This window comes from Alosa alosa, chromosome 16 (assembly GCF_017589495.1).
Source record: "Alosa alosa isolate M-15738 ecotype Scorff River chromosome 16, AALO_Geno_1.1, whole genome shotgun sequence".
Taxonomy (NCBI): Eukaryota; Metazoa; Chordata; class Actinopteri; order Clupeiformes; family Clupeidae; genus Alosa; species Alosa alosa.
In genome coordinates this window covers 29,991,062-30,018,084 of record NC_063204.1, presented here as the reverse complement: position 1 = coordinate 30,018,084, position 27,023 = coordinate 29,991,062, and the positions used below count along the sequence as shown (strand labels likewise).

Here is a 27,023-nt window from a genome sequence, read left to right as displayed (position 1 = left end):
GGACAGCCAGGTCTGCGGTTGGGTTTAGTCATGGCAGTGAAATTCCTATTCAATCAGAGTCCTCACAGTTCTCGTGCCCCAGAGGAGGTTTCTGGCTGCAGTTCACAGCTGGGACAACACTTCATGAATTTGCTGACATTGTGATATTTGTATGAGTGTACAAGTTGATTAAGAGTTAAAAGATTTTGTCATAGTCAGACAATTTAGGATACACTTTTTAGAGTAGGTCTATTAAAATAATAGTTTGGTTTAAAAGAATATAGAAGACATACAGTATGTTGTCTGTGTCGGATTCAGTTGAGCATATGGAAGGGTGATAGAAGCATTGGTGATCTCTGTAGAGTGAGCCCTAACACACACACACACACACACACTGAAGGGGAGAGGGGCACAGTGTTGGCTTTGAATGGTGCCTAATCTGACAATTTGTTCCTACCGGCTGAGTTTTCTTGTTGCCTTCAGGCTATATTCTCCCTCTCTACATTGAGCCACCACCCCTCTACACAAACACACACACAGACACATACACACACACACACACACGCACACACGCACGCACACACACACACACACACAGACACACAGACACATACACACACACACACACACACACACACACGGACGCAAACACACACACACACACACACACACACACACACACACACACACACACACACACACACATTTTCCAGCCAGCATGAATGCATCCAGATCTGGAAGCAGAGTTGCTGAGTAATCTGAGATTTCCTCATGGCTATTATGCTCTGTTGGCATGATGAGCGAGAGGAGATGGGCACTAGAGAACTTTAGCCCAGGTACACTGAATCTGGCACACATCTGGTTGTGACGTGGCCCGAATCTGCCCAACCCGCACCGGATCTCAACCAGAAGTGTCCCACAGCTCTGTTCTCTGTGACAGTTATGTACATTGACATACAGTATACGCAATACATTTCTGTGCAGATCAGTACGGTGCAGTACAGTATTGTGTTTCCTGGGTTCATTCTCTACTACTGGTCTATCATTTCAGTGGCTCATTACTGTAACTATTGGCAATTAGGACTGATGTGAAGTTGGATAGTCAACAGAGAACATATCATTTTACAGTTTTCTTGTGCCTCTTCTTCTCTCTCAATCTCTCTCTCTCTCTCTCTCATTTCCGCCTTGCTCTCTCTGATCATTTATACAGGCATACTGATTTTACTGATTTTAAATCAACAACAGGCAACAAGCACTAGGTAGCTATCAAAATGGCTTTCCCTAGGGCCACTTATCTCTCCCTCTTTCTAAATCCATTTCTTTTCTCCATGACCTCTCTATCTATCTGCCTCTTTTCATTTCGTTGGAATGCCTCAGAGCCACCATGGCTATCGGATTGGGCTTCATTTCAGCCTGGCCAATGTGCATGTGCCCTGTCTCTCTCTCTCTCTTTCTTTCTCTCTCTTTCTATTTCTCTCTTTCCCACTCTATCTTCCTTTCTCACACTCTTTCTATTGAAATTGTCCCTGCTCTCTCTCACTCTCTCAACTCCCTGCCCCCCTCCTCTCTCTAGAATGTCTCTTTCCTTAGACTTTCTATTCCTCTCTCTAATTCTTTCATTCATTTACTGGAATGTTTTTGACTGTTCACCGAGTGGAGAGAGATCTAGGATTAGGCCGGGTTTCAATCACTCTGGACAGCCTGCCTCTCTCTCTCTCTCTCTCACTCTCTCTCTCTCTCCCTCTTGTATTCCTCTCTTTTTCATTCTGTCCCTCTTCCTGGTCTTAGGGAAGAGAGGGTCTGAATAGCTATGGGGTTTGGACAACCTGCTTGCACTCTCTTTTACTTCTTCTCTTTCTTTCAATTACTCTTTCTCTCCATCTCTCTTTCTCCCTCTCCCTCTCTCTCTCTCTCTCTCTCTCTCTCTCTGGAATGTCTTCGACTGGTCTCAGAGTGGAAGGGAGGTTGGATTAGTTTCTGGGTTTCTGAGTCTCAATCTCTCTGGACAGCCTGCTTGCACCCTGTCGCCTCCCAGGAACCCTAAGCTCCTTTGAAGGGTTGAGCACTGGGAGATGTCGCAGACACACACCTCCATTCTCTGATTCTCTCTCTCTCTCACACACACACACAGTCAATACTTCTCTTTCTCTTTCTCTCTCTCTCAGTCTCTCTATTTCACACACACACAAACAAACACACACACACACACACACACACACACACACACACACACACACACACACACACACACACACACACACATACACACGCACACAATGAACAAAGAAAGATGCAACTCTCAAATGGAGAGTGGATCCTTCCATGACATAAGATGGCTGCATAAGCCAGCATCATGATGACATACAGACCCAGAATCACATACACTGAATCCCACGCACATCATCGTAATGCTCCATCCATGTGTGCATGTACAACTCTAGGTCAGAACATGCATGCATTTGAGTCCCTTTCCTCCACCCACACTCCTTCCAGCACCTGGAGTGCATTTCATCCTGCCACAAATGCGTCCTGCTTTCTGCATGCTTTACTAGACCCCTCTCACAGTCACTCCTACTCAGACCAGGAAACAGTATCCACCTGCTCCTCCCGTGTGACTGGGCAGACCCCTCACCGGAGGAGAGTCTCTCTCTCTCCCTCTCTCTCTCTCTCTCTCCCTCCCTCTCTCTCTCTCTCTCTCTCTCTCTCTCTCTCTCTCTCTCTCTCTCTCTCTCTCTCTCTCTCTCTCTCTCTCTCTCTCTCTCTCCCCTCCCCTCTCCTCTCCCTCTCTCTCTCTCTCCCTCCCTCTCCCTCTCTCTCTCTCTCGCGCTCTCTCTGTAGTCTCTGCCAGACTAATCAGGTGTAACGGGAGTATCAGGCCTCGCGGGGAGACAACTCCTCTCCCCCACACTCCTTTTTCTTCTCACTGGCCTATCTGGCATTACTGGGGTGCTACTGCCTCTTTGGTCCGCAGAAGGAGACTGTCAGCGGTGCACAGGGAGATAAATGGCCCGACCTGACAGTCATCGTAACGAGCAGACATACAGACATCTTTCTCTCTCTCTCTCTGGCTCTCTGCCTTCCTCTCACTCTCTCTCTCTCTCTCTCTCTCTCTCCCGCTCTCTCTCTCTCCCGCTCGCTCTCTCTGTCTCCTGGCCTGATATGAATCTGTAGGAGCAGGTACTGTAAATCAGGAAGGCCTCCATGACAGGTGCTCTGGCTCGCTGCTGACTGTCTGTCTGCTGGCTGTAAGGTAAGCTTATGGACTCCACGCTGCTGTGGAGAACCAGAGATTGAGCACAGGAGGGGCGGCTGAGGAGGAAGAGGAGGAGGAAGGGGAGTACGGGGAGAGTCGTGTGTGTGTGTGTGTAGACTTCCTGGCCAAGAGTCTGGTTTCTAGTGCAGCCCGAAGGGGTGAATGAGCCGCTGACAGCCGATTACAGCACAGGAGCTGGGAGAGTGAGAGTCAGTCGGGGGCTCTGAGGACTGGGCAGGGCGAGGACCGTTTGGACTGCAGGGATAGTGGTGGGAGGGATGCCCACTGCTAGCCCTGGACAGAGAGACCACCAGGAGAAATGACTCCACTGAGCTACGCATCAATGAAGTAAAGAGATAACAGCACAAGACTGTGACTGCCAGGTGCAATGGGCTGCAAATGAATCTAGCCAACAGGGCTTGTATGTGCTTCTATACAACGACATACTTGTATGAAAACAGCTGGATATTGTATATGAGTGTTACACGGATGTGTCTAAAACAGGACCCGGCAGCATGGCCATCTTCTGCTGTGCGTATAACAAGGAACTGATACCCTCATGCAAACAGCGTTGTTGATCTCTGCTAGGTGAGCAGCCTACCTGTCTCAGGTCCAAAGTGATGGTAATCCAGTGATACTGCCGGCCGTTCTTGATGCTGGGACTCTGCCACCACTGGTTGGTGCCATCAATCGCTTGGCCAATGGGATGTCGCTCTGTGAGTGAACACCATGACATATTTAGAAAACTATTTCATGATATTTTGCAGCTAACTTGTGTATAGCTCAAACAATCACAGCCTACATTCCCAATGATACAGTAAGCCTGTGCATGTGACTCAACACATTCCTTTAGTTGCTTCATTTCTTCAACCCTTAAATTATTGCTTTAAAATGTCATTATGTTATCTGAGGGCTTATTTTGAGGTTAGCATTAGCTTGGCCCTAATAGAATAATAACAGATATTAGTGTGTCTCCTGGGTGGCACTAGTACCTTTGGGATTGTGGCTGTTGGCATCACAGATCCTGCACTGTGGGTTGCGAATGCGCTGGCCTGGCACGTGTTCCACCAGCTTACAGGACATCTCCCGGTAAGGCTCTCCGCACGTGGCATTGGCAGTGATGTTGGCATTGGTGGCCAGGTTCAGGATGGCAGGGAACAGACCTACGGAGCAGAGGTCATGATCAGTGCGTTAGAAGCAGGACACATCATCATATACTGACATGATGTTCATATTCACACATACATGTATAAACACCTCACGGGGATGTTTTGCGGTGTCAAGAATAGAGTTTACTTAAGTAACAAAGCCATTCCAAGAAAGCACTATCCATAGACAGAAGAGATAGGATCTTTCCCCAACACACACATTCTGCACAGAAGCCCTACCCCTGCCCCTGCCCCTGCCCCAGCCCAGCCCACTCCACTGCTCCCGTCTCACTCATCACACATCCCACACAACACAACATCTCAATCTTCTCCTCCACCTCCCTTCCCTGTGTTCTCCTCTCATCTCCTCTCATCTCATCTCTCTGCAGGCCTTTGCCTTTGAAGAGAGAATCCCCACAGCCACCCACCCGTTCCCCACCCCACCCCCCTTTGCCATGTTTACATGCACCATTGATGGCACAAATGACTATGTCTTGGACAATTGACAATGGCCACAGTCTATTCAGGGCTAGCTAGCTGCCTTTGGCTCACTGCGATAACCCCTCGGCCCTGGGGCCCCCTACATCCTCTGGCATCTCCGCCTAACACCCACCCACCCCCCTCTTCATTCATACCTCATACCCACACTCCCCCACCCACCAACCCCACCTCCACCGCACCCTCATTACTGTGAGTAAAAGAGTGAAAGATAAAAAGAGGGATCAGGCAAAGCTCTGAGCCAAGTGGGGTTGCTTCCGGCTCAGGCGATCACATGCTCAAATGCAGAATACTTTTAGGTGGACCAGTCACTGAGAGGGACAAAACAAACCAGACATCCCATTTTAAATGAACCTCCTCATTAAACACAACTTATAACAGAGAGTATAAATATAGTGAGAGATGATGTGATATTGTGAACCGTGAAGGTTCTTATGCAGTACTATCATTATACAGAACACAGAGGCCATGAAGAAAGATAACTTTATCTGATTTCTCTCTGTCACATACACATGAACACACAACACAGACATGCATATGCATGTTCCACACACACACACACACACACTACCAATACTCTAACCATCAGGCGTCTGGACAACACGCCAAGACAAACCCCAACCCTAAGTGAAATCCAATTCCCCTGTCCCCCCCCCCAATGTCCTTGATGCCACGGCCCACTTCAAACGCAGGGCAGACAAAGAGTCTGATGAATGAAGACCCTCTCCTAATGATGGGGATGCACATCTGCCAGGCCATTATTTGCATACCTGAGACAGACACACCAGGGGACGGTGGGCCACCTATTCAGCAACTCTTTGTGATTTCATTAGGAGACAGAGCCTGATGCAATTACCCAAGACTGTAGAATGCCCCCAGAAAACAAGATAAGAGAACACCCACACAAGTTTGAGCATCCAAATCTTTGAGAGAACCTTGGCATTTTAAAAAAATAATAAAAACAATCTTTTTGGGTGCAAGGTCTAGCTTCACTTTCTTAGACCTTCTGTTATCTGAGGCCATACCAATACCATACACTGTTATTGCTGAAAGCAGGCTTGTTTCAGACAAGTTATTGCTGATCACAGTAGACACACGAGGAGATGAGGTAACAGTTTATTGGCAAAGCATCAGCAGGAGTCCTTCAGGGGTGACCAGTTGCTCTGTTCAATAAATTCCTCAGTTCCGTCCAAACTCACCCCTCTCCTCTCCGCTGTTGTTTCAGGTGACTGCCGGAGTCACTCACTCACACACACACACACACACACACACACACACACACACACACACACACACACACACACACACACACACACACACCCCCCCCACCACACACACATTACCATAGTAAACACCTGCTCTGTCTGTGTCACTGGCTCATAAACCAGGGCATTCCCCAGAGTCCTGTGAAGCCTCAAGTGAGAGTATTGGCTGCTGGGAGTCTGTTCACCTCTTTAACAATGGCACAATGACAATTATGGGCTCAATGTGTTTATGGTGGGTATGACACTGCTTGTGTAAACTAAATCTACTGTCTGCCTTTACATATAAGTAGGGTGGGAAGCTGACATTTCAACAATACTGTACATCTCTTCTGAACTACTGTTCAGCCAGCATGTGTTTACACGGTACTGTATATGCATGCATCACTACGATGGTCTTTACACGTCTAGGCAAAGCTGTGGTAAAGAGGTTTAGCCTATAGCCCTGTCAGCGTTTATGAGAGTAATAATGGCCCCACACTGAGTTTTTAAGGTGATCGAGTTTCACACAGCGCCTGTGGTCTCTCGACACATCATCGACCTGTCCCACTTCACAATCTATGGTGGGGGGGATCAAGCTTCTCCGGCGAGAAAGCAGAGATCAGACCACAGTATAACATCAATGTTTTGACAACAGTCACCCCCTGATTGACTACTACAGGCCAAGAAGGCCCCCAGAAGTTAGCCCACGAGAGGAGCCCAGGATGGCAGGCTCTCATTCTGCTGAGGCCATTTTTCTGTTTGGATGCAGCTGTCTGCAGGGCTGTTTCAAAAGTGCAATCTTCACTGCCATTTAGAGTTTTTCAAGGGGAGAAAATGCACATGATTTGCAGATGAAGCAACTGTTGACTCTGATAACAGGAGGCAATCTGAGATTATCAGGGGTGAATAGATGTTGTGCTATCTGTATTATTTGCTGAGCTTCTGTTGGAATTCTTAGTGTCTTCACCTCAGAAGTGAGAGTCCAAAGAAAGGGCTTATCAAGAACCTGATAGTTCAATGATTGTGTAATGAACCAAAGCTTGTTTAACAGAAGAATGTCATCAACAATTGTCAATCAACCAACGCACTTGTCCACAACCACAACCCTGTTTACTCAGAAGTGACTTTGTAGCACCTAGTTGTGAAAGTGAACCTATTTTATAATATACAGATTACTAATATAAATGCTGACACAGCTGTATTTTCAGTATGGCATCTATAGCTCCACAACCTCAGACCCTAAAACATTTCCCACACAAAGACAATTATGCCGTGAGCACCAATGCTCCAAGGAGACAATTTCAGGTTCCTTGTCTTGGGACCACCCAACTAATTGCTTGTATCTGAAAGAGTCTCAGGTGGAGAGAGCTGAAAACAAAGCCGAAGATTATGAGGGAGTGATAAGGGAACTTTCCTAGTTAGCAAACGCTTGACTGTCTCCTAATGACAGGTCTTTGCCATTCCAAAAGCAGGGGGCGCCTAGATAAGGGTGATGAAATCGATAAGGCACACTGTTTGAGACAATGACATCTGGAGATAAGACGCGTGGCAGCAGATTGAGAGTGATAAGCCATTTGTTCTTGCTCTCAGCTAACAGCTCCTTCAGAGTAATTATCATATGTGTGTATTAGCAGCCAGCTTTATGACAAGGTCTAACTCATATGGAATGTTCAGGAGCTCTGTTCTGGAGTACAGTGGATCCTGATAACCACATAGATCTTGTCAATTTGTAAGATGATTTGGAATGCTGACAGTGAGATAGGCCGGGTGATAGATAAAGAGAGAGAATGAGAGAGAGAAAGAGAGAGAGAGAGAGAGAGAGAGAGAGAGAGAAAGAGAGAATGTTATGATGTATGATCTTGCCATTAAGTTCATAGATGCTGTATCCATTTGATTGTAATGGATAAAACCATATGATTATGTGTATCTTGCACATGTGCACTGATGCACTTAGCCGGCATTATAACCCAAAGCATCTAGACCATAGTGACTGCCCACAGCTTGTTCAGTGTCTGTCCTCCTCAGACTGGAACTGAAGCCACAATGCAGGCATCCCTAGTGCCAAGCTCCACCAGTCAACCTGAAGGAACATCACATCATATTAATCCCAACCAGCACCACCCAGTAGCACTAGCACCGCTAATGAGCTTCCCACTGCTACCGTGGAGTGACCAGGGGCTATCTATCACAGTCCTGTAATTTAGCCTGCACACCACCTCATCAGCCTAACCTCGCCTCGCCTTCCTCAGCACAGAGCCGGGGCACTTAGACCCCAGCGCACAGCGCAGCAAAGTGATGGAATAACAAGGATGGGGGCACAAAGCTGGGCTTTCCCAACTCGGCTTGCAGTCCCACAGTCTCTTGGTTACTTTGGTGCTAACGGGCACTGGAGTGGAACACACACAAAATAAAGCCCTTGGGAATATGAGTGCTTTGAAAAGCCAGCAGATAAAAGTGCCGCTTATGATAACATTTCTAATCCGCCTGCACTTCAAAGGACTTAACAGTAACCAGGCCCTTTTCATTGATCACCAGCAATGCCTGGGATTCACAGGCACAGGGCGGTAATGATTTCTCATGGGGACCATGTGTTATGAGGCCAAGCTCAAACTCCTGTCAGCTTCATTGGAATCCACTGTGAGGTGTGAAATCACAGAGAGATGATGTGTATTCCATTTGGGCAACATCTGCATTGCAAATTGTAGTGTACTTGTTAAATAGCCTGAGTTTTAATGAAAGAACACACGTTTGGTCATTCCCTACTGTCAAATGACAGCGTTTATTGTGTGTATGTGTGAATCTCTTCTATAACACTAGTTTTGTGAGTGAATATATGATTGCATAGTGCACTTCAGCATCATTAATGCATTCTGAGCGACTGTCCTTCGCTTTTCAGAAATGTGTCAAGGCCTTATTATTCTTTACCTTGACAAAGTGCGGAGCACGGCTTTAAGTTAAACGCTCAAACTAATTTCACGGCAAAGTGGCGACGTGCGTGTCTCATGTTATCCCAAAATGTAAAGTGACCATGTAATCTGCACAACAAAAGTTTAGTAGTGATCACATGATCACTGTTTGAGGTTAATTCTTTCAGATGCCGCTGCGGTGCGATCCCAGCATGTTGGCATGCCTGTCTGTTGCAAAGAGAGGTGTCAGCTATTGTAATTCAACAACGGCCAGGAATTTCTCATGCAGTCCACTTGAGCAAACTCGCTGGAATACTCATTAGAGCGGGCCTAACTTGGAGACGCTTGGCATTTTAAAGGATGTGCGTTTGGCTTGTAGTGCGCTAGGTGTTGTAAATAGCCAAAACGAGCCATGAAAACTATACTGACGCCGAAGAAGCCCATCTTATGGAATGAGCACAAAAAAGCTCCCAAGATGAGAAATGAGAAAGATAAATTCCATGGAAACTCAATCATATCCATCCCTAAAAAATACGTAAGTATCTATTATAAATAACAATTTTCGTTCAATATGAAACCGTTAAATTGTTGTAGTCCACCCCTTTCATTACACATGCATTACATTGTCCAACTTACAAGGCAATACACATTATAAACTGATATGTTTAAAAGGCTCAGGGGCCTCGTGTTGAATGGACTCTGAAAAAAGTGCAGAGTCAAAAGGAAAGGCATTACTTCCAGCTCACCTCTTTGCTGGCACTCCACAGAGGATGTCCAGAGCAACACAATTGCAAGAAAGAACTTCATCTCCGCTATTGCATTAGGACTAATGTTTTTTTTTAATATATATATCTCAACTTCGGTTATTGAGGATGCTACACAACTAGTAATACGATTTACTAAAGATGATTCATCTAAACGTTTCCCATTCGTAATACTCGTTTCTCAACTCCGTGATGGCATCCACTCACGTCCCCCTTGTCCTCTCCCTTTCCCCCTCTTTCATTCAGTACCAACTTTTGTCTCAACTTTTCATTCTGTCCCGCTACAAAGTCGCTAGCTGGGACGTACCATTGCACCAGAAGAAGGGGTGTGCCCCATGTGCGGAATTTCACATTTATAATTGTTTTAACCCAAGGCACTACCTTTGAATGAAGTTAAACAAATACATATGATAGATATGATATAAAACAATATTATAGCATTTATGACATCTTGTGTATCAAAGGTCACTTAACACGTTAGTTTTGTAATAGTATGAATTGTGTTTCCCCTTCTAATCAACATTTTTGTAATAGATAAATATCCAGATTTGAGATTTATTCCAAATATCAGGTTATCAAATATTTTTTCTTCTTTTCCTTAGAAAACAAAGTAGGGCAGCGTACTGTAGCACAGGCTACAGTAGGCCACTAAACACACACACACACACACACACACACACACACACACACACACACACGTGGAGGGGCACACAAGCTGCAAAACAATTATTATTATAATCTTTATTTTACCAGGTTAGTCTCATTAAGATACAAAATCTCTTTTTCAAGAGAGACCTGGCCAAGATAGCAGAGCAAATAGTTACATATAAAACAAATAACAATCATAAAACAAATACAAAAGAGGCAAAGACAACTCAAGTGCATTCCAGATGAAATAAAAGTGCCATCAATTAAAACATTTGCACTGGATGGACTCATGTTCTATGGCTTTAACAACACCATTAAAATCATTTAAGGAAATTAGACACTGTAGTTTGAGTGTTTTCTGTTGGTCATTCCAAGCAGAAGGTGCAGCAAACATGAAAGCCTTCTTGAACAACTCTGTCTGGGCTTGAGATACACTCAATAAAACAGTGTTCTGAGACCTTAAGGCATAAGTACTCTGTGTAAAAGAAAGAAATTCAGATATGTAACATGGAAGCCTGCCTATAATGCCCTTATATAAGAAGATATAGAGGTGAGTAAGTCGGCGATTTGACAGAGAGGGCAAATTCACTGTGGAGTAAAGTGTGCAGTGATGAGTGAGGGGTCTGCAATTTGAAATTAACCTTTAAGCTCTTTTTCTGGCAGAAAAAGTAAGACAGGACAACAAGATTTGTTCCTAAAGAAAAAAACTAGCTTCAATTTCAACTTTTTTACTAAGTTCTGTATATGAAGCTTAAGCATAAGACACTCTCTAGCTGAGCTGACTTTTTAATTATTATTATTATTATGATTTATTGCATCTTATACATATCATTCTAAATACGTAACCTTGTTCTGGGATATACATACTGTCCTCACAATAAATGTAAGATAAACAGTCCAGATGTTTTGTCTAAAATAGATCATCATAGCGTTTCACATGAATCTGAAATGGAGAATGTTGAAGCAAACGAGAGAAAATGACCTTGTGCTGAATTATGTCTGCACATCAATGATGAAAAGTGAGGTCTGATTTGTTTTGGCTCCGGGATCACACAATATCTTGTTTTACAGAAAAACAGAACAAATAGTTGGGTTCTCAAGGTCAAGATGAGTTAGGGTAAACTTTTAAAACCTCTCAACTAGATATTCACGAAAGCCTTGACATTTCCCAACATTCTCTGTTGTGGAACATATCAAAGCTTTTTCTACGTCTCAGGAACATATTGTTCATGTACGACCTCTAGTGGTAAAATAGGTATGACACCAGTGCGCTTTGAAATCGGAGATCACAAGCAATGTTGCAGTTGCGCGTTTGGATAGGTTTGAACGAGGTCACGAATGCTGTCATAGTGATTCTATCAAAGGGACAGTTATAGTAACGTTTCCATGACCCATTCACTGTATATCCTACATAAAACACTCAGAACACACCAAAGTTTGTATTTTTTTTTTAATATTATTATTATTATTATTATTATTATTATACTTTTGAATAGTACATAACTCTTGTACATGGGGGGTCAATCTCAAATTCATAAGAAAATAACCAGAATAAAATACTTCAACAAGAATTAAGGGGAACGCGCCAAATGTGTGACTGCAGTCAGTTTCAAGAAAAAGACACGTTCTCTGGACCAAAAACCCGCGCAGGCTCTAACCCAATTTGTCTTCGGTTTCCACATGAATCGCTGATGTCGTCTTCGTCATGGAGTTTGTATGGATGCAGTCTCCCCTTAACCTGACTCTATGCTTGTGCCAGGAATGGCTGCGGTCAGCTCTTAAGAGATTAGTAACTGAGAAGGAGATACTATTAGTCCTGTGACCTCGCTGACGACTCCCGTGTTCTCAAGGAGCAACTAGCGGACATAACAGGTGATGTTTCTAGGCTACAGTGGCGAGACGCCGGACTGTTATCATCGCTCTCCACTACGAGCGTAGGTCTGTGGCCCAGAGATATGGAGCGTGGCGGTTTGTCCTTGAAACCTCATAATCTCGGTTTGTGGTGGGCCTACCACTGCATGTTGTCATGAGATGCGACATTGTATTAGTTGTGATGGATTATAGGGCTCTAGCGCCAAATACTCTTTCTGGCGATTCATTTGAGAGTTTAATTTAGCTCTTTCTCTTCCGCTGGCAATGTGACCTACAGCTTAACTGAGTGACAGGAGTTGTGGTTGCTGTGGAAAATGAACTCTTCTGTGGTGTGTCCTAGTGTATGGGTCACATTAACCTCCATAGTGGCTGATGATGAACTGGACCGAGCCATGATTTGTCACATTTTTTCAATGTTAGTACTCAGGGAAGGCTCTCTAGCACCCTTGTTCAACATAGGTAAACTCCCCAATTGTATTATGACAACACCACATAATAGCCCTGCTTTATCTGTGTTGAATGTGTGAGGCAATAATCAGGACTAGATATTCTATACATAATGAGTGATCCTTCTCTCCTTGTTAAAAGCTCCGGAGTCGTCACCGACTTCATCACATAGCCCTTTCCGGCCAGTTCACAGCCTTCCTTCTGACCGGTAGGATCTGTGGTGGTTAATGACGGAGGTGGAGCCCCAAGCAACACACTGAGCTCATGTCCATTAGCAAAGGGAAGCAGCTGAGGCCCAATTACAGCTCCTTGTCTCTGGCAATCAACCACACACATTCTCTCTCTCTCTCCCTCTTGTATACATGCTTTCTCTCTATCTATCTCTCGGTTCAGTCATTGATACACACTCTGTCTCTCCCTATCTCTCTCTCTGGAGAGACACACACACACACTGGTTTCTCTTTCACTCTGTTTGTCTCTCACACACATTCTCTTTCTCTCTCTCTGGAGCTTTGCTCCTCTCCTCCCCTCTATCTGCCTGGCACCAGTCACTCTGCCCATTTCAGTGCCGCAGGCTAGCGTTAGCGCCTCCTCAGCCAGCTCCAGCTGGTCCTCCAGTGCCGTCGACAGCACCGGGTGGGAGAGGAAGTTTGGCACGCCAGGCGGGCACTGAAGGACCCAGGTGCCTTTGAGTGGGGCAATCAACTGCTAAAAGAAGGCCAGAAAGTCCAAGACCACTCGTGGTGGTGTTCTCGAAAACTGTGCTGTGCTATTCTCTCATATCCTGCAGTGTTTCTGTCATTGCTTTATAGCTACAGTAAACACACATATTCAGAGAAGGTACAGGTACAGGATAGCTACCGGTGATAGGGACAAACTCCTAACCAACTGATCCTCCAATCAAACAATACAGTCACTTAGTTTTATGACTGTAATATAAGTGCTACATGTAAGTGCGTGGCATGCTATGAGTTATCGCCTTATAGCTACAGTAAATTAACATTTTCAAAGGGAAGGCACAGAATAGCTACCGGTAATAGGGACAAAGTCCCAACTAGCTGGTCCTCCAACAGTGACTATATCTAGCGGTGAGAGAAACACCATAGCCTAACTATAGGAACAGGTGGCACAAAGATGGAACAAAGTGCAATTGGGAATATTCCGCAAGCTTTCAGGCTGAAGGTGTGAGATGAGTCCCGGAGGTTGAGACGGACTCTCTGACGTCTGACTGATCACATCAAGCCCCTCTGAGGCAGCTGAGTGTTGCGGCTGGATTTGCCCAGGCTCCCAGAACACCAGAAAGCAGAGGAGAGAGGAAAGTTTTAGAGCGCGGTGCTGAGATAGGTAATTGCTAATTAAAGTTGACAGATAAACAAACACACAGATACAATACACACACAGGGAGAGGGAGAGAGAGAGAGGCTGGATAAGAAGGCGTGCAGAGTATAAATGGGTAAATTAGGGCCTGCTAGGCCCTGCGTGGAGTTTGCTCTGTTGGCGTGCGCTCTGTTTGTATTTGATTTCCCTCAGGTGGGATGCAGTCGGCTGCGCAGGAGCACTTCATCATGCCAGGCCGCTATTGTCAGAGGCCCAATTGGGTTTTATTCTCCGCTGCTGTTTCAGCAGCTCAAACCTGATTTGGGTATCTCTATAACTGCATTAAGCATTTTCTGTGGCACAGTCCCAGGTCCCGCTGCCACACACACATAATCCTCCAGCACCACCACCCCTCTCACCAGCCTCCCCCATTACAAATGGCATCTTTATGTTGTGTAATAGCCTGTGCACAGATATCCCCCATCCGATTCATCATCCTGCTCAGTCTCACCTCTTTTTTCTGTTTACTCTAAGCGTTCTATTTCCCCCCTGTAGCGGTTCAACTCAATGAAGATGCTGGAGTTCAGATATCCAATTGAGTGCACAGATAACTAAACTAGAGGGTTCATGGTAGCCGTCTACGCCCCCTAGTTACATAAGCGAGTTGGGCAGAAATATATTATATATTATATCTCTAAACTGGGTGTTCCAATGTAAAAGATTTCATTCTTTCATCGATATTTATGCCTAAATTAATTTCGCCCTGTTTATGAAACTGTAGAATGACAGGGGCAAGGAATAATGATAGAATGCATGATGTTGTTACATTTTACAAAATAAAATAAGTGCCATTCTATCAGCCTGCCACCTGCCCAATTATCTGTGTAAACCAACTGTTTTGTATGAGGTGACCTAGCATTGTCAAACAAGTTTCCTGAGAACTTTAATCATCAAATTGGAACACATGGAACCGGTTATGTGGTAGCCCTGCAACAAGTTGTCCCATGTATCACTTAAAGCAAAACAATGAAAATTGAATTTAATTAATAATTTGTCCAGACTTTTTGTGTATCATAGCATTGATAACTTTAATCATCCAATAGGAACACATGGAACCGAATTTGTTATGTGGTTTCCCTGCAACATTGCTCATTTTGGGCACGCCTTGATAGCCTAGAAATCTAGACACACCCTAGCGGCAGCAAATGTAATTTGTAGCCAGGGTATTCTAGCAACTCTCCGTTGGTTTGCAAGCTGGAAAATGAAACTTATCAGGCCAATCACATTGTGTATAGAGTCGGCGTCGGTTCCGCGTGAATTTCCTGCTACTTGAAAACAAAGAAGATGGATGCTGCTGCTGGCGAACAGCAGTCTTTAAAATGCGACTCGAGATAAGCTTTTTTTTTAATTAGCAAAAGTTTGATTAGCCTACTAGCCAACTAGCTCCGCTGGTGGGAAAATGCATGGGACTCATGAGTTGTAGCACTATCCTATTGCGTGCAGAGGACATTTGAAAGACAACCGTTTATCGGATTGAGCAGTGCCAATGGTAAGTTCCCAGACCACATCTTGTGGGTCTGGCTCTTCAGGCTTACGCCTTGACAATGTAAGAGACACTTTGTACCGCTTGACAAGTTCAGTTGTGACTTTTTGAGTGCATCTCTGATACAGCATTAGGCTATGAAATGTGGCACGTAACAGGCAAAGCAAATTGATCTGTTGACTATTTGCAGGTAATAGCATGTCTCATAGTTAGAGAAAAGCTGTTGCTCTCAAACACTGTCCACGTAATCAACAGAATCAGTGTACTGATATAAGGACAGATTAAACTGTCCTCTGTAAACTGGGTGATGCAAAATTAAATATTCCATTCTTTCATTGATTTTATGCCTAAATTAATTTTGCCCTGTTTATGAAACTGTAGAATGACAGGGGCAAAATGATAGAAAGCATTATGTTGTTACATTTTACAAAGTGCCATTCTGTCAGCCTGCCACCTGCCTAATTTACCTGTGTTAACCAACTGTTTTGTATGAGCTGACCCAGCATTGTCAACCAGAGCCTAGCATTAGCTCTGTTCTTAATCAGAATCAGAATTCATGGCTTGGTATGGACCAGCCTAGCGGAAAAAATACAACAAAGTAATGCAATGCAATGCAGCCCTGTGCACTTAAAGCCATCTAATGGAAAATGTGTAGGCATACTGACGATCACCCCGCCATCGCCCGTTTAATCGGTCAAGTGTTTGTTTTCAGCGGGGTTTTTACAGGTGTAGCTGCAGTGTTGCTCTTCTGTAATTCAGGGATGAATAATGCGAGGCCGACACCTGCCCTGGCTGCGCTTGGCCCCTGCCCAAACCACAACCACTGGGGGAGCCGCACCTTCAGTCCGCCAGAAAATTATGTGAGTAATGTTGTTATGCCCTGCTGTGCTGTAATAGGCCCGATAATGGGCACTTTACAACAGATTTTGTTGGGAGGCGTCCAAATTGTATATCAACACACCGGAGAGACAGAGGGTTGTGAGACCAGAGGCGATGCCATTAGTTGACTTGTGACTGAAATTAGTCTACTCTCCACTTGTGTGTGTGTGTGTGTGTGTGTGTGTTTTTTAGGTGTGCAATCACTCTTTTTAAATCAGTCGAACACATGGCGAGGAACGTGGTGTGACATGATTACGTTGAAATTTCACCAGGTCTAATCGACCATGTCACGTGAGACATAGGCTGCCTTTGTTTTCCAGCCCCAGTATGTTGGGTTTATTTTTACTTCCTGTTGCCCAGCCAAGCAGGCAGGGCTGGGTTGGGTGTTGAGAGTGTTAAGTCTGTATGGAGCACACTGTCTTGTGGGTCAAGTGACTCACATTACCACATGAAGCCCATTACAGTTGCCATTCAGGGTCAATGGCGCTTTTAAACAACCTGTAAGCGAGCATAAATGGGACATGAACTCCTCTTTTACTCAGCGGTGCACCTACAGCCTTGGCTGCATATGCTTTGTTCTAATAGTCTGTTATTATGTATAGGACACAAAGGACATTAGCGATCATGGTGATGTACTTGCTGGAAATGCACCATGCATATTTTATATGAGCGACGTGGTGGACAGGAACGAAAGAATGCCCAGTCCAACACACAAGGGCTGGCATCAAAAAGGCAGTTTTATTTGTATAGCACTACCTTTCATACATAAGGCAGCTCAATGTACTTTACATCATCCACAAACAAAGAATAGCAAATAATAATAAATGAGGGACATAAACAAAAAATATTAAAAGGAAAATATACAAATATAAAAAGGCATACAAAATCACAAACACAAGAACACTATCTGAATGTATATAAAAATGTGCACACCCTGTGTGCGCTCTTCAATGAAATGGTGTGTGTGAATTAAAATAATATGGTATAACATACAACATGGATTCTGTGTGTACTGTCAGAACTGTTCCCTGTATTACCTAGCAGTATGGATTGTGAACATGGCCCAGACCTATAAACAGGAGGCTGTTAAAGCAAAGGGTTTATGCCGTTGACGTTGCCCCAGGTCAAGGGTTGCACCCTGAAGGCACTGAGGAGGCTTATAGGATCTGAGCAGACAGTGATGGATGCGCCACTCATACCAGAGGGTCTTTAAAACATACCAGCGGAGGTCCTCAGAGTATTACCGCGTCTGACTCCACGTACTCGTTTCGCGTCAGGCTTTTTAATATGCCCGTGAAGTTTGGCTTACATGCACATCATTTCAGGAACATGTCTAAGGCACAAAGAAATCAGTGATCACTTCTTTTTATGTGCATGTGTGGGATGTGCACGTGTGAGCTGTGTTTGTGTATTGCACAAATTGCTCAGTTTGTGTCACTCTATGATGCGTATGTATGCAGATGTGCCTAAACACAGAGCAATGTTGTGTCTGAGTGAGCTGAGATGATCAATTTACAAATATTTATGATAAACAGCTTCTCTTGTTTTTCTTCTCTGCAGACATGCTTTACAAGTAGTCAAGCAAAGTTGCCACACAGATCACAAGAGTAAACGACCACGCTGGATGTTCCTTTGGTAATTTAAAGGTGCTCTAAGTGATGTTGGGTAACGTCACTGCTGTTGACGTTCAAACAAAACAGAGAGCTAGCTCGCTACTCCCTCCCCCTCCTGCAATTGAAACTCTCCTAAACGCGGTGATTGGCTGGAACAGTTTGTCATGTTTTTATGGTCCAGGGTGGACCAGGTTGTTTTTGTTGCTGTTTTTGGAGCCTGGGCTGTCCAGAGCAACTTAGAGCACCTTTAATATTTGTTTAATTCCTTGATCAAAGATGAAGAAACATAAATTGTTATCTGAATGTTTTAAACTGAGATTGGGTATATCAGCACATACACCGAAGTGGCATTATAGAGGGCATGGACATCAAAAACAACGCATAAGGAAACCCTGTCCACATTGGGGGTAGGTTTATATAACACCTCAAACTGGTGCTCTTCCACACAGGCCTTTTATTGCTCTGAAATGAAAGGCCAGAGATTCATATCTCTCACCAAGCCGTAATGGGAATACCCCCTAGAGGACTGCTGCTTTTATTAACGGCCGACCCATAAGGCCGTAATCCAGCTCTTCAAGCTATCTAATACAGTGTGAAGTAATGAAAGTGGATGGGCCAGAGGCCTTAGTGCATTTAGAAAACAAGTTCATACGCTAGTTGTTGTTGTTTTTTTGTGCATAATCTACTCATAATTTGTTATGACGGTAATTGATCTGCCATCTGGATCACCAACGATGCAAGAATGGTTGGTGAAGACATTGGTAGGAGGTTGTCAACAACTGAAATAGCCCTGATCGGAAATGAAATAATGACCACAAATTGTTTAAGCAAGGGGCTCACAATGTCCAGGGAGGCAGTGGCTATAAATAGAAAAAAAATATGTGCACAGATAATTAATGGCAGAGTCCGATTGGGAATTCTTACTGCGCACTGATCAAGTCATTGAATGACTGAAATGGCTATGCAAATTATGCAACCCTTGGCCACCATTTGATGAAGCTTTTAAGAAATGGGCCTGATTTATTTGAAGAATGCCCAGCTGAGGGACATCGAAAGGGGAGCAAAGGTTCCCCAAAGGCATGTATGGAACATCAGACGACTTAAATAAAAATGGTCGTTGCGTGCCCTTAGCACAATCAAGGTTAGTTAACACCAGTCGAGGAGGCCGAAGTGACAGGGCCAGCTGGACAGGGCCAGGGGGTGTGAGTGTAACTCAGTAAGAGGTGTTTCAGGCCCTCCTCCTTCAATCTGTCAGTACAGCCACTTCATAGCCCAGCCTCAGACAGCCCAAACACACACGCCAGCGCGCCAACACAAAGACACGCACATATGCACGGCTCCACTCTGGAGCGTCCACTTCCTATTGGATATCCACAGTATTTGAGCATAGGCACCAAGACTCAACCCATGGAGTGCGTTCCAACGCAGCTGTCTGGATGCCTTTACCAGACATTCTAGAATCGAAGGTATTGTTTTTCGCTATTATTGTGAAGCACTTCTGGGTTCTATTTGACATTTAAGAATCATTTGAACTCTGGAGCCAGATGCCCAGCCTCTGTTGGCACACTGCTTGATTGTTAAGGTCTGCGTGTTGAAGGGTGCGGGTTAAACAGGGACTGAAACAGAGGGCCAGGATGGGGGGCAAGCAGTCGAAGAAAACTGCCGAGGAGGATATGAAGAGGCAAGCGAGGAAGAACACGGGCCGTGTGGAGAGTCTCACGTCGGCCGAACGGATCCGCCAGCACACCACCAAGCAGTTCGGACAGGTGGTCCTCAGCCTGGCGCGTCGCGGCATGACCGAGCCTCCCCAGGAGCTCTGGGAGCTGGTGGAGCTGGAGAAGCTCAACCTGTCACTCAACCGCCTCCGGGCGATACCCTCCGCCATCTCCGTGCTGCAGAACCTGGTGGTGCTGAACCTGTGGGGCAATCAGCTGGCCAGCCTGCCGCCGGAGATCGGGCAGCTGCGGAAGCTCCGCGTGCTCTTCGCCTACCGCAACCACCTGACCGAGGTGCCCGAGGAGCTGGGCGACTGCACCAAGCTGGAGGTGCTCAGCCTGGCCAACAACCAGATCAGCGGCCTCCCCGCCAGCCTGTCGACGCTGACCAACTTACGCAAGCTCAACCTCAGCCACAACCGCATCGTGCACGTCCCCGGCTGCGTCTACGCCATGAAGAGCCTCGTCTTCCTCCACATGGCCTGCAACCAGCTGGAGAACATCGCTGACCAGATCCAGGCGCTGGCCGACCTCAAGATCTTCATCGTGGAGGGCAACTGCCTCCACGCCCTTCCCAGGATGATCTGCTTCCTCACGCGGCTCGAGCTGCTCAACGTGGACTTCAACGACATCAAGGACGTGCCTGCTGAGTTGCACCAGCTGAAGCGGCTGGAGAGACTGGCCTGCCACCCTCTGGACAAAGGCCTGCACATCATGCACAACCCCCTCCAGAAGGGTATCAAGGAGGTGATGGAAGGGGGGCTCACCGCCCTCTACAACTATCTCAAGTCTACGTAAGAGACCCATGACGGGGGGAGGGGGGATTAGCTCCCTGCAGGCACTCGCATGGAGGATTGCCTTAACTGTTTGGATAAGAGAATTTGAGAGGAAGGACTTGTGGTAGTGATTTTCCACTCACGTCATAGGACTGAATGTGAAGAACAGTATTGAAAAAAAACAGCTTTGGAAAATGTGGTTTAACAAATACAGCCAGTAGAGAATATGTACTCATTTTTAAAATGAGTACATATTAGATTATTATGATTGACTTTAAATCACTCAAGCTAGTCAACAAATGTAAATTCTTTTTTATGATACCAATAGCTACAAGGAATTTAATACATTTTTATTATGTAGTTGTTATGAAACAAATAACAAATGAAACTCCTTGCTGGCAAAAACATAATGGAAAACACAAAGGTACCGCTTTCTCATGAAAGAGGCAGTGAGGAAAGGACACAGAAAGCCCAGCGCAAAGAGAACAAGAGAAAGAGCAGCTAGCCTTCCACACACCAGAAGCTATTAAGCCAGACAAAATAGCTCTCCTGCATCACCAAAAAGGTTGCTGATGTCACGATCTCTTCCATCTGTACCAGCAGTCTGGTGAGGAGGGGGGGGGGGGGGCATGTTTAAGACTCCCAAGTGTACGTTAAACAAAAGGTCCGTGGGTATAGCAGTTGTCTCGGACAAGGATTGGATTTCTTCCCCCATGCACAGTGCACTCGCCCTGCTTGTTGGGGGGTGGGTGTGTGTGTGTGTGTGCTCATTTTGAACGTGCTGACTCAGGCCGGTTGACCCCTGGTGTTCTCCGGCCTTTTTTAGAAAACCCCAGGAGAAGAACAAGAGCAATTACGAGCTACATCCCATCTAGTGGGCGGCACAGAGTGAGGGGCCGAGGAAGCTGTGGCAGAAACGGCTACTTTCCAAACAGAAAGGTCAGCGTGTGCCTCCTGTGCTTATAGCCGCCGCCTGGCATTGTGGGAAAGTGCAGAAAACAAAGAAATAAAGAAAAATAAAGAGAAACAAAACTGTCAGAGAGGCCTGACAGAAATGTTAAATGAGAAAAAAAGTCTTAAGCTGAGCAGCCATATTTGTGTCACACCTGTCAGCGGAATAGGATTGATCTGACTTTAATATTTAAACTCTTACAATCAGACAAGTGACATATTTCTCCCTCTTAACAGAACAATCAGTAGAGCACAATTGGATGTGTTTTCCCCCACAGCTGTTGGTAAGCAATCAAAGGCTCTCTGTGAAACAGTGATTGACTTCCTCGGGGGGTTGCCAACGAGAGGCCTGTCAGCAGATTAAAACACCTCACTCGTTTACGAGCACCTCCATCTTGTTTGGCGGTTGCTGATTCAGAGGTAATGGTGAAAAACCTCAAGACTAACCCCTCACCTTTTGTAATGCACTCAGTTTGCCTAAGGGAAACTGTTTGTGTTTTTATCAGAACACATCATTGCTACCACCCCCCCCCCCCCCCAATTTATCATCTGATAACTTCTGTTCCTTCAAAATGAAGATTCAAATGGAAACTTTTCTGGTGTGAAGATTGTACTGTTTTGTGGGTAAATACATTTAATAGAATGTGATTAGGCTTAACAATTTGGAATGTAAATGTTAACTTACTGTTTATTTTCCTCAAGGTTTTCTCTTCTTTGTTCAAAATATTTGACGAAGAGAAAGAACACAGTCTGTTGGCATTTCTTTTCTTTAATTTATATTCATTCGTTGTCTTATTAACTGAAATCATCCACTATATCAACAAGGATAGTTTGCTTATTGCTGGCTACTCATCCTTTTGTTCATTGTCTTTATTTGCATAAAGAGGAAAAGCAACCAATGTCATCTGTCATCTTGTTGGTTTGTTCACAACATTTCACCACGGCAAGTTGGAATCACCCCATGCTGTGGCATTTGTGGACATACTTCATTAGGTCTTTTGCACCAACAATCCATCAACTCATTTGCCGGTCTTGAACAGGTAATGGTCCAGTTTTGGCAGGGGTTTCATTTTATAGTGGTATCTGCGAGTTGAAAATATCCAAGGGCCTTAGCTTTTTGGCATTAACACCACAAGCAATTACAATTGCTTAGGGGAAACTTTATTATTTTAGTGATAATAAATACAAATTTACTTTTTGGCACATAATATATGCACATAAATATATATTTATATATATATATATATATATATATATATATATATATATATATATATATATATATATATATACTACATAAACTAAAGTAAGGACGGCCCATCAGTTTGTTTAAAAGGCTATAAGAACAGGAAAACAGTGACCTCTACTGGCAAAGGTCATTAAGGAGGTCTTCACTAGCCTAGGGTAACAAAGTAACCAACACAGGAGCCAAATGTCATCACCTTTTTTTCTTACACTTAGACTTTTGGATAATTTTGCTTGATGTAGTGTGTGTGTGTTACACAAGATATTAATGTGTTGTCCTTTTGCCTTTTTAATTGGAACTGGACCATATTTGTCCATGGTGCATAGCCAAAGAAAAGCTGTAATTATGATGGCATTCCCCACCACATGCCCTTGTATGCCAAAAGGGAGGAGAAAGGGCAGGGGTGCTGAGTGATTAATGATGACAATATTCTGCCAGAGTCGACATGAGAGCTGCCCCTGCGGCCATAGCACTTAGTGAGCTCTGAGCTCTCCTCGCCAGGCTCTGGCACTGGGCAGACATGAGCACAACACAGACACACGGCCCCAAGCGAGGAAAACTGTGTTGCGATCATGTGCAGCACACTGTCTTGGAAAAAGGAAAGAATGCAACAGCTAACCCTCCCACACACACATACACACACATCCATGAATGCGTGCTCATTGAAACACAGACACACCCATATGCTATACACACAGGAACATGAATACACACACACACACACACACATACACACACACACACACAGTAATATAAACACACACATATTTATGTGTGTACATACACACACACATAGGCAGCCACACAAACATACACACAGCGTACCCTTGACATAGAAATCATTTTGGCAGAAAGCCAGTTATGCCTTGGTGATTGAAGTTTCACAGAATGTGTACTCATCTAGATGGGTCTGCAAGTCACTGTGTGTGTGTGTGTGCGTGTGTGTGTGTGTGTGTGTGTGTGTTGTGTAGGACTGGAACACTCAAGTCTTCAGCAGACAGAACAGGTGTTCCATCTCTAAGGCCATATACCCTGGTGGATAACAGCTTCCTACATGCTGGTGCTGGTGTATTCCTTTACCATGCTGAGCTCGCTGCACATTCATGTCTCTGCTGAGCTGCCAGTGAATCTCAGCTGGATTCCAGATTGATGGGAGGCGGAAAAAGACCTCGGTCCCCCAACAATAACGCCACACAGTTGGGCAAGTCTTGACACATCGCGTTGTGTAGCCTCTCCGTAGTGACGGATCCAATGGATGAAATTCACACACACCCTGGTGGGATGCTGTGCTCACCCAACCCCCCCTCCATGCACGCACACACACATACACACACCCCACCAGGCACCTCTCTTCCCTTACCACACCCCCAAAAGAAAACAGTGAAAATGAATGGTACAAGCCCGGGCGCATTCGCACTGAGTCCCATTGCTCACTGTCTCCTTGCTACCTGCACCAAATCCCTCAGACACTGCAGGTGCATTGTGTCTTTGTCTTATCGAGGGGGAACTCGAGCAAGGTTAAACTGACAGTTCATTCACGTTTGCTGCGTATCCCTTTCAGGAAAAGTGAAAGGTTTGGTGGTGGGGAGTTAAGGCTGGTTTGGAGGGTGTGTGTGTGGTGGTGGTGGTGGTTGGGGGAATGGGGGGGTCACAGTCCAATTTCCAAACACTTGGCACACATAGACTGACCCCCCGATCTGCGGGCTCTACCAATACCTTTATAGCACAAGGTTGCTTCTGTAATCCTATGTCACCAAGGAGGCAGTTGATACGGCTTCCCTTCCAAGGGCTGCACTTATCTCTATGTGAAAAAGAAACAGAGAACGGAAGGGGGGAGAGAGAGAAAGAGAGTGAGAGAGACAGAGGGAGGCGGAGGAGAAGGGGCAGAGAAACGCTCTTGTCTCCTCGTTGTTTTTTTTCCGCTCCTCTTTTCTACTCTGTATACACCGATTAAACCACTTTATCTTTGTCCCCCTTACTCTGGCTGGTGTCAACCTGGATGCTGTTCAGCTCCTGCGTCCTTCTCCTTCGCAGCTCTTGCTCCTGCACTTTCCATGCTTTTGTTCGGCACGGTAGTGGTAACTATGCTCACTAATTATGTGATGGGCAAAAGAAACTGAAGTGTGTGTGTGTGTACATGTGTGTGTGTCTAGAAAATGGATGTCCACTATCATCTGCAGTTTCACACACAAAAAAAAGCTTTTTTCCCTTGAAGCAGATCACATTATTGACCTTGTGCATTTCCTGATATGGGTCAATAATTGCATTAGATTGCTCTCCCAGGACGTGATCAAAGATACCATGTCCCTGTGTAATGACCTCTTATTGATGTTGACATAACGTAATTATGACCGCCGTGCAGCGAAGAATTTTTTTCTTCCATTTTTTTTCCTTCAGTAAGGAGCATGGAACTTGTTGTAGCCCCACAAGGATGACACGGAACCATTGTTTTCTGTTTTGATCCATCAATCCCCCCCCTCCGGACTCGACCCCCGAATAGAGGGTAGGGCGGACACAATTTTCTGTGAATATCTCGAGAACCGTAGAGCCTAGGATTTCAAGGGGCCATGTCAACCCATCCCATCCTCATTTGATGTGTAGTCCCACCTAGTTAAAAATGAAAAAGCAAATGTAATGTAATCACAGGTATCTGTGGTTGACAGGGTCAAAAATGCACAAAATTGGAGGTGTAGGGTCATTCTGACACCCTCTGAATGCAGGCCAAGTGTCATGGAATTCCGTTCATGGGGGGCCATACAATATATGTCATTTATATGTAAATTTAGTGACTATACACCAACTGGCCTGTAGATGGCCGGACACAGTTTTCTGTGAATATCTCGAGATCCATAGGGCCTAAGATGACCAATATCCAATCATTTGATATATTGCGCCACCTAGTTAAAAATGAAAAAATCTATCTTCAGGTATCTTTGGCTGACAGGTTCAAAACTGCATGGAATTTGAAGTGTAGGATCAGTACACCCTCTGAATGCATGCCAAGCTTCGTAGAACTCTGTTCATGGGGGACCATACAATAAATGAATATATGTGTACATTTCAGTTATTTTATGTGTACATTGCAGTTCTTTTAGTAACAGACTACTACACCCATCATGTAAGAAGGAGCGCTTTCGCAGGTCTTTTATTCCATCTGCCATCAGAATGTATAACACTACTGTCATGAAAATGTGTAATGTTAATGTAGTGTCTGAACTTCATTATTAATGTGCATTTTCCACTGTACATGTGATGTGAAACTTTTTTTCACCATAGGTTCACTCTGCCTCAAAGTATTGGTGAAAGCCTAAGGTGTGTTGCAATCACTGTGTGATTTTTGTTTTTTAGGTGGGCTTGTATGCTGGGCATACTGTATACAACTTTCTTACTCTCTATTTAAATATTACTGGGCTGTTGTGACAAGTAAATTTCCCAGCTGTGGGATCAATAAAGTCTTATCTTATCTTATCTTATCTTATTTAGTGACTGTACACTATGCATGCACACACACATGCACTCATGAACACAAGCAAACACACTCATAAAGATACATGCACACACATGCAGGCACACACATTAACACACACAAGCACACGCATACACACACACATACACACAAGCACAGACACACACACACACACACACAGGTATGCACACACACATAAACACACACACGCATAAACACACACACACACAGGCATGCACGCACAGACTCACATGCATACACACACACAGGCACATACACACACACACATAGACACAAACATGTACATGCACGCATGCACAAACACATCCACACCAACATAAAAACACACACATGCAAGGCAAGCAGGCACACACACATAAACACACACACACACACACACCATTCCCCCCACACACCCACTCAGAAGCGAACACAGACACACGCACAAACACATAAAACACACACACACATGCAGGCAAGCAGACACACACACACACACTCACAAGTGAAAACCCACACAGAGAAACACACAAATACACAAAAGCAAATGCACACATGCACACTCATTTACATACACAAAAATTGCAAGAGTAGGGGATGGAGTAGGAGATGGAAACAAATTGACAAGCGTGATTTATTTTTGCGGAGAGAATGTGCAGGACTGAGCGGCGGTCATATTTTGTAGCGCTTTGTGGTACATCTAGTTGAGTTGATGCTTGGTGCCTTGCACCTTCAAGAACACAGAGTTGCAGCCGCAG

The 27,023-nt window shown here is 44.9% G+C and overlaps 2 protein-coding genes across 2 annotated transcripts in view; one reads left to right on the top strand and one right to left on the bottom strand.

The window, feature by feature from the left end:
• Positions 1 to 10,030, bottom strand: part of lama1 (laminin, alpha 1) — a 54,673-nt gene extending 44,643 nt beyond the window's left edge. The window contains exons 1-3 of the mRNA XM_048266698.1: positions 9,775 to 10,030; positions 4,225 to 4,395; positions 3,834 to 3,946 (exon numbers count right to left, since the gene is read on the bottom strand). Coding sequence (XP_048122655.1) covers positions 3,834 to 3,946; positions 4,225 to 4,395; positions 9,775 to 9,835 — 345 coding nt within the window. The 5' untranslated portion in view covers positions 9,836 to 10,030. The remainder of the gene's footprint in view (positions 1 to 3,833; positions 3,947 to 4,224; positions 4,396 to 9,774) is intronic.
• A 9,281-nt stretch (positions 10,031 to 19,311) lies between these two features.
• lrrc30a (leucine rich repeat containing 30a) lies at positions 19,312 to 20,785 on the top strand. Its single transcript, XM_048266645.1, has one exon. The coding sequence runs from the start codon at positions 19,746 to 19,748 to the stop codon at positions 20,622 to 20,624; it is 879 nt and encodes a 292-aa protein (XP_048122602.1). The 5' UTR covers positions 19,312 to 19,745; the 3' UTR covers positions 20,625 to 20,785.
• Positions 20,786 to 27,023: the final 6,238 nt, after the last annotated feature.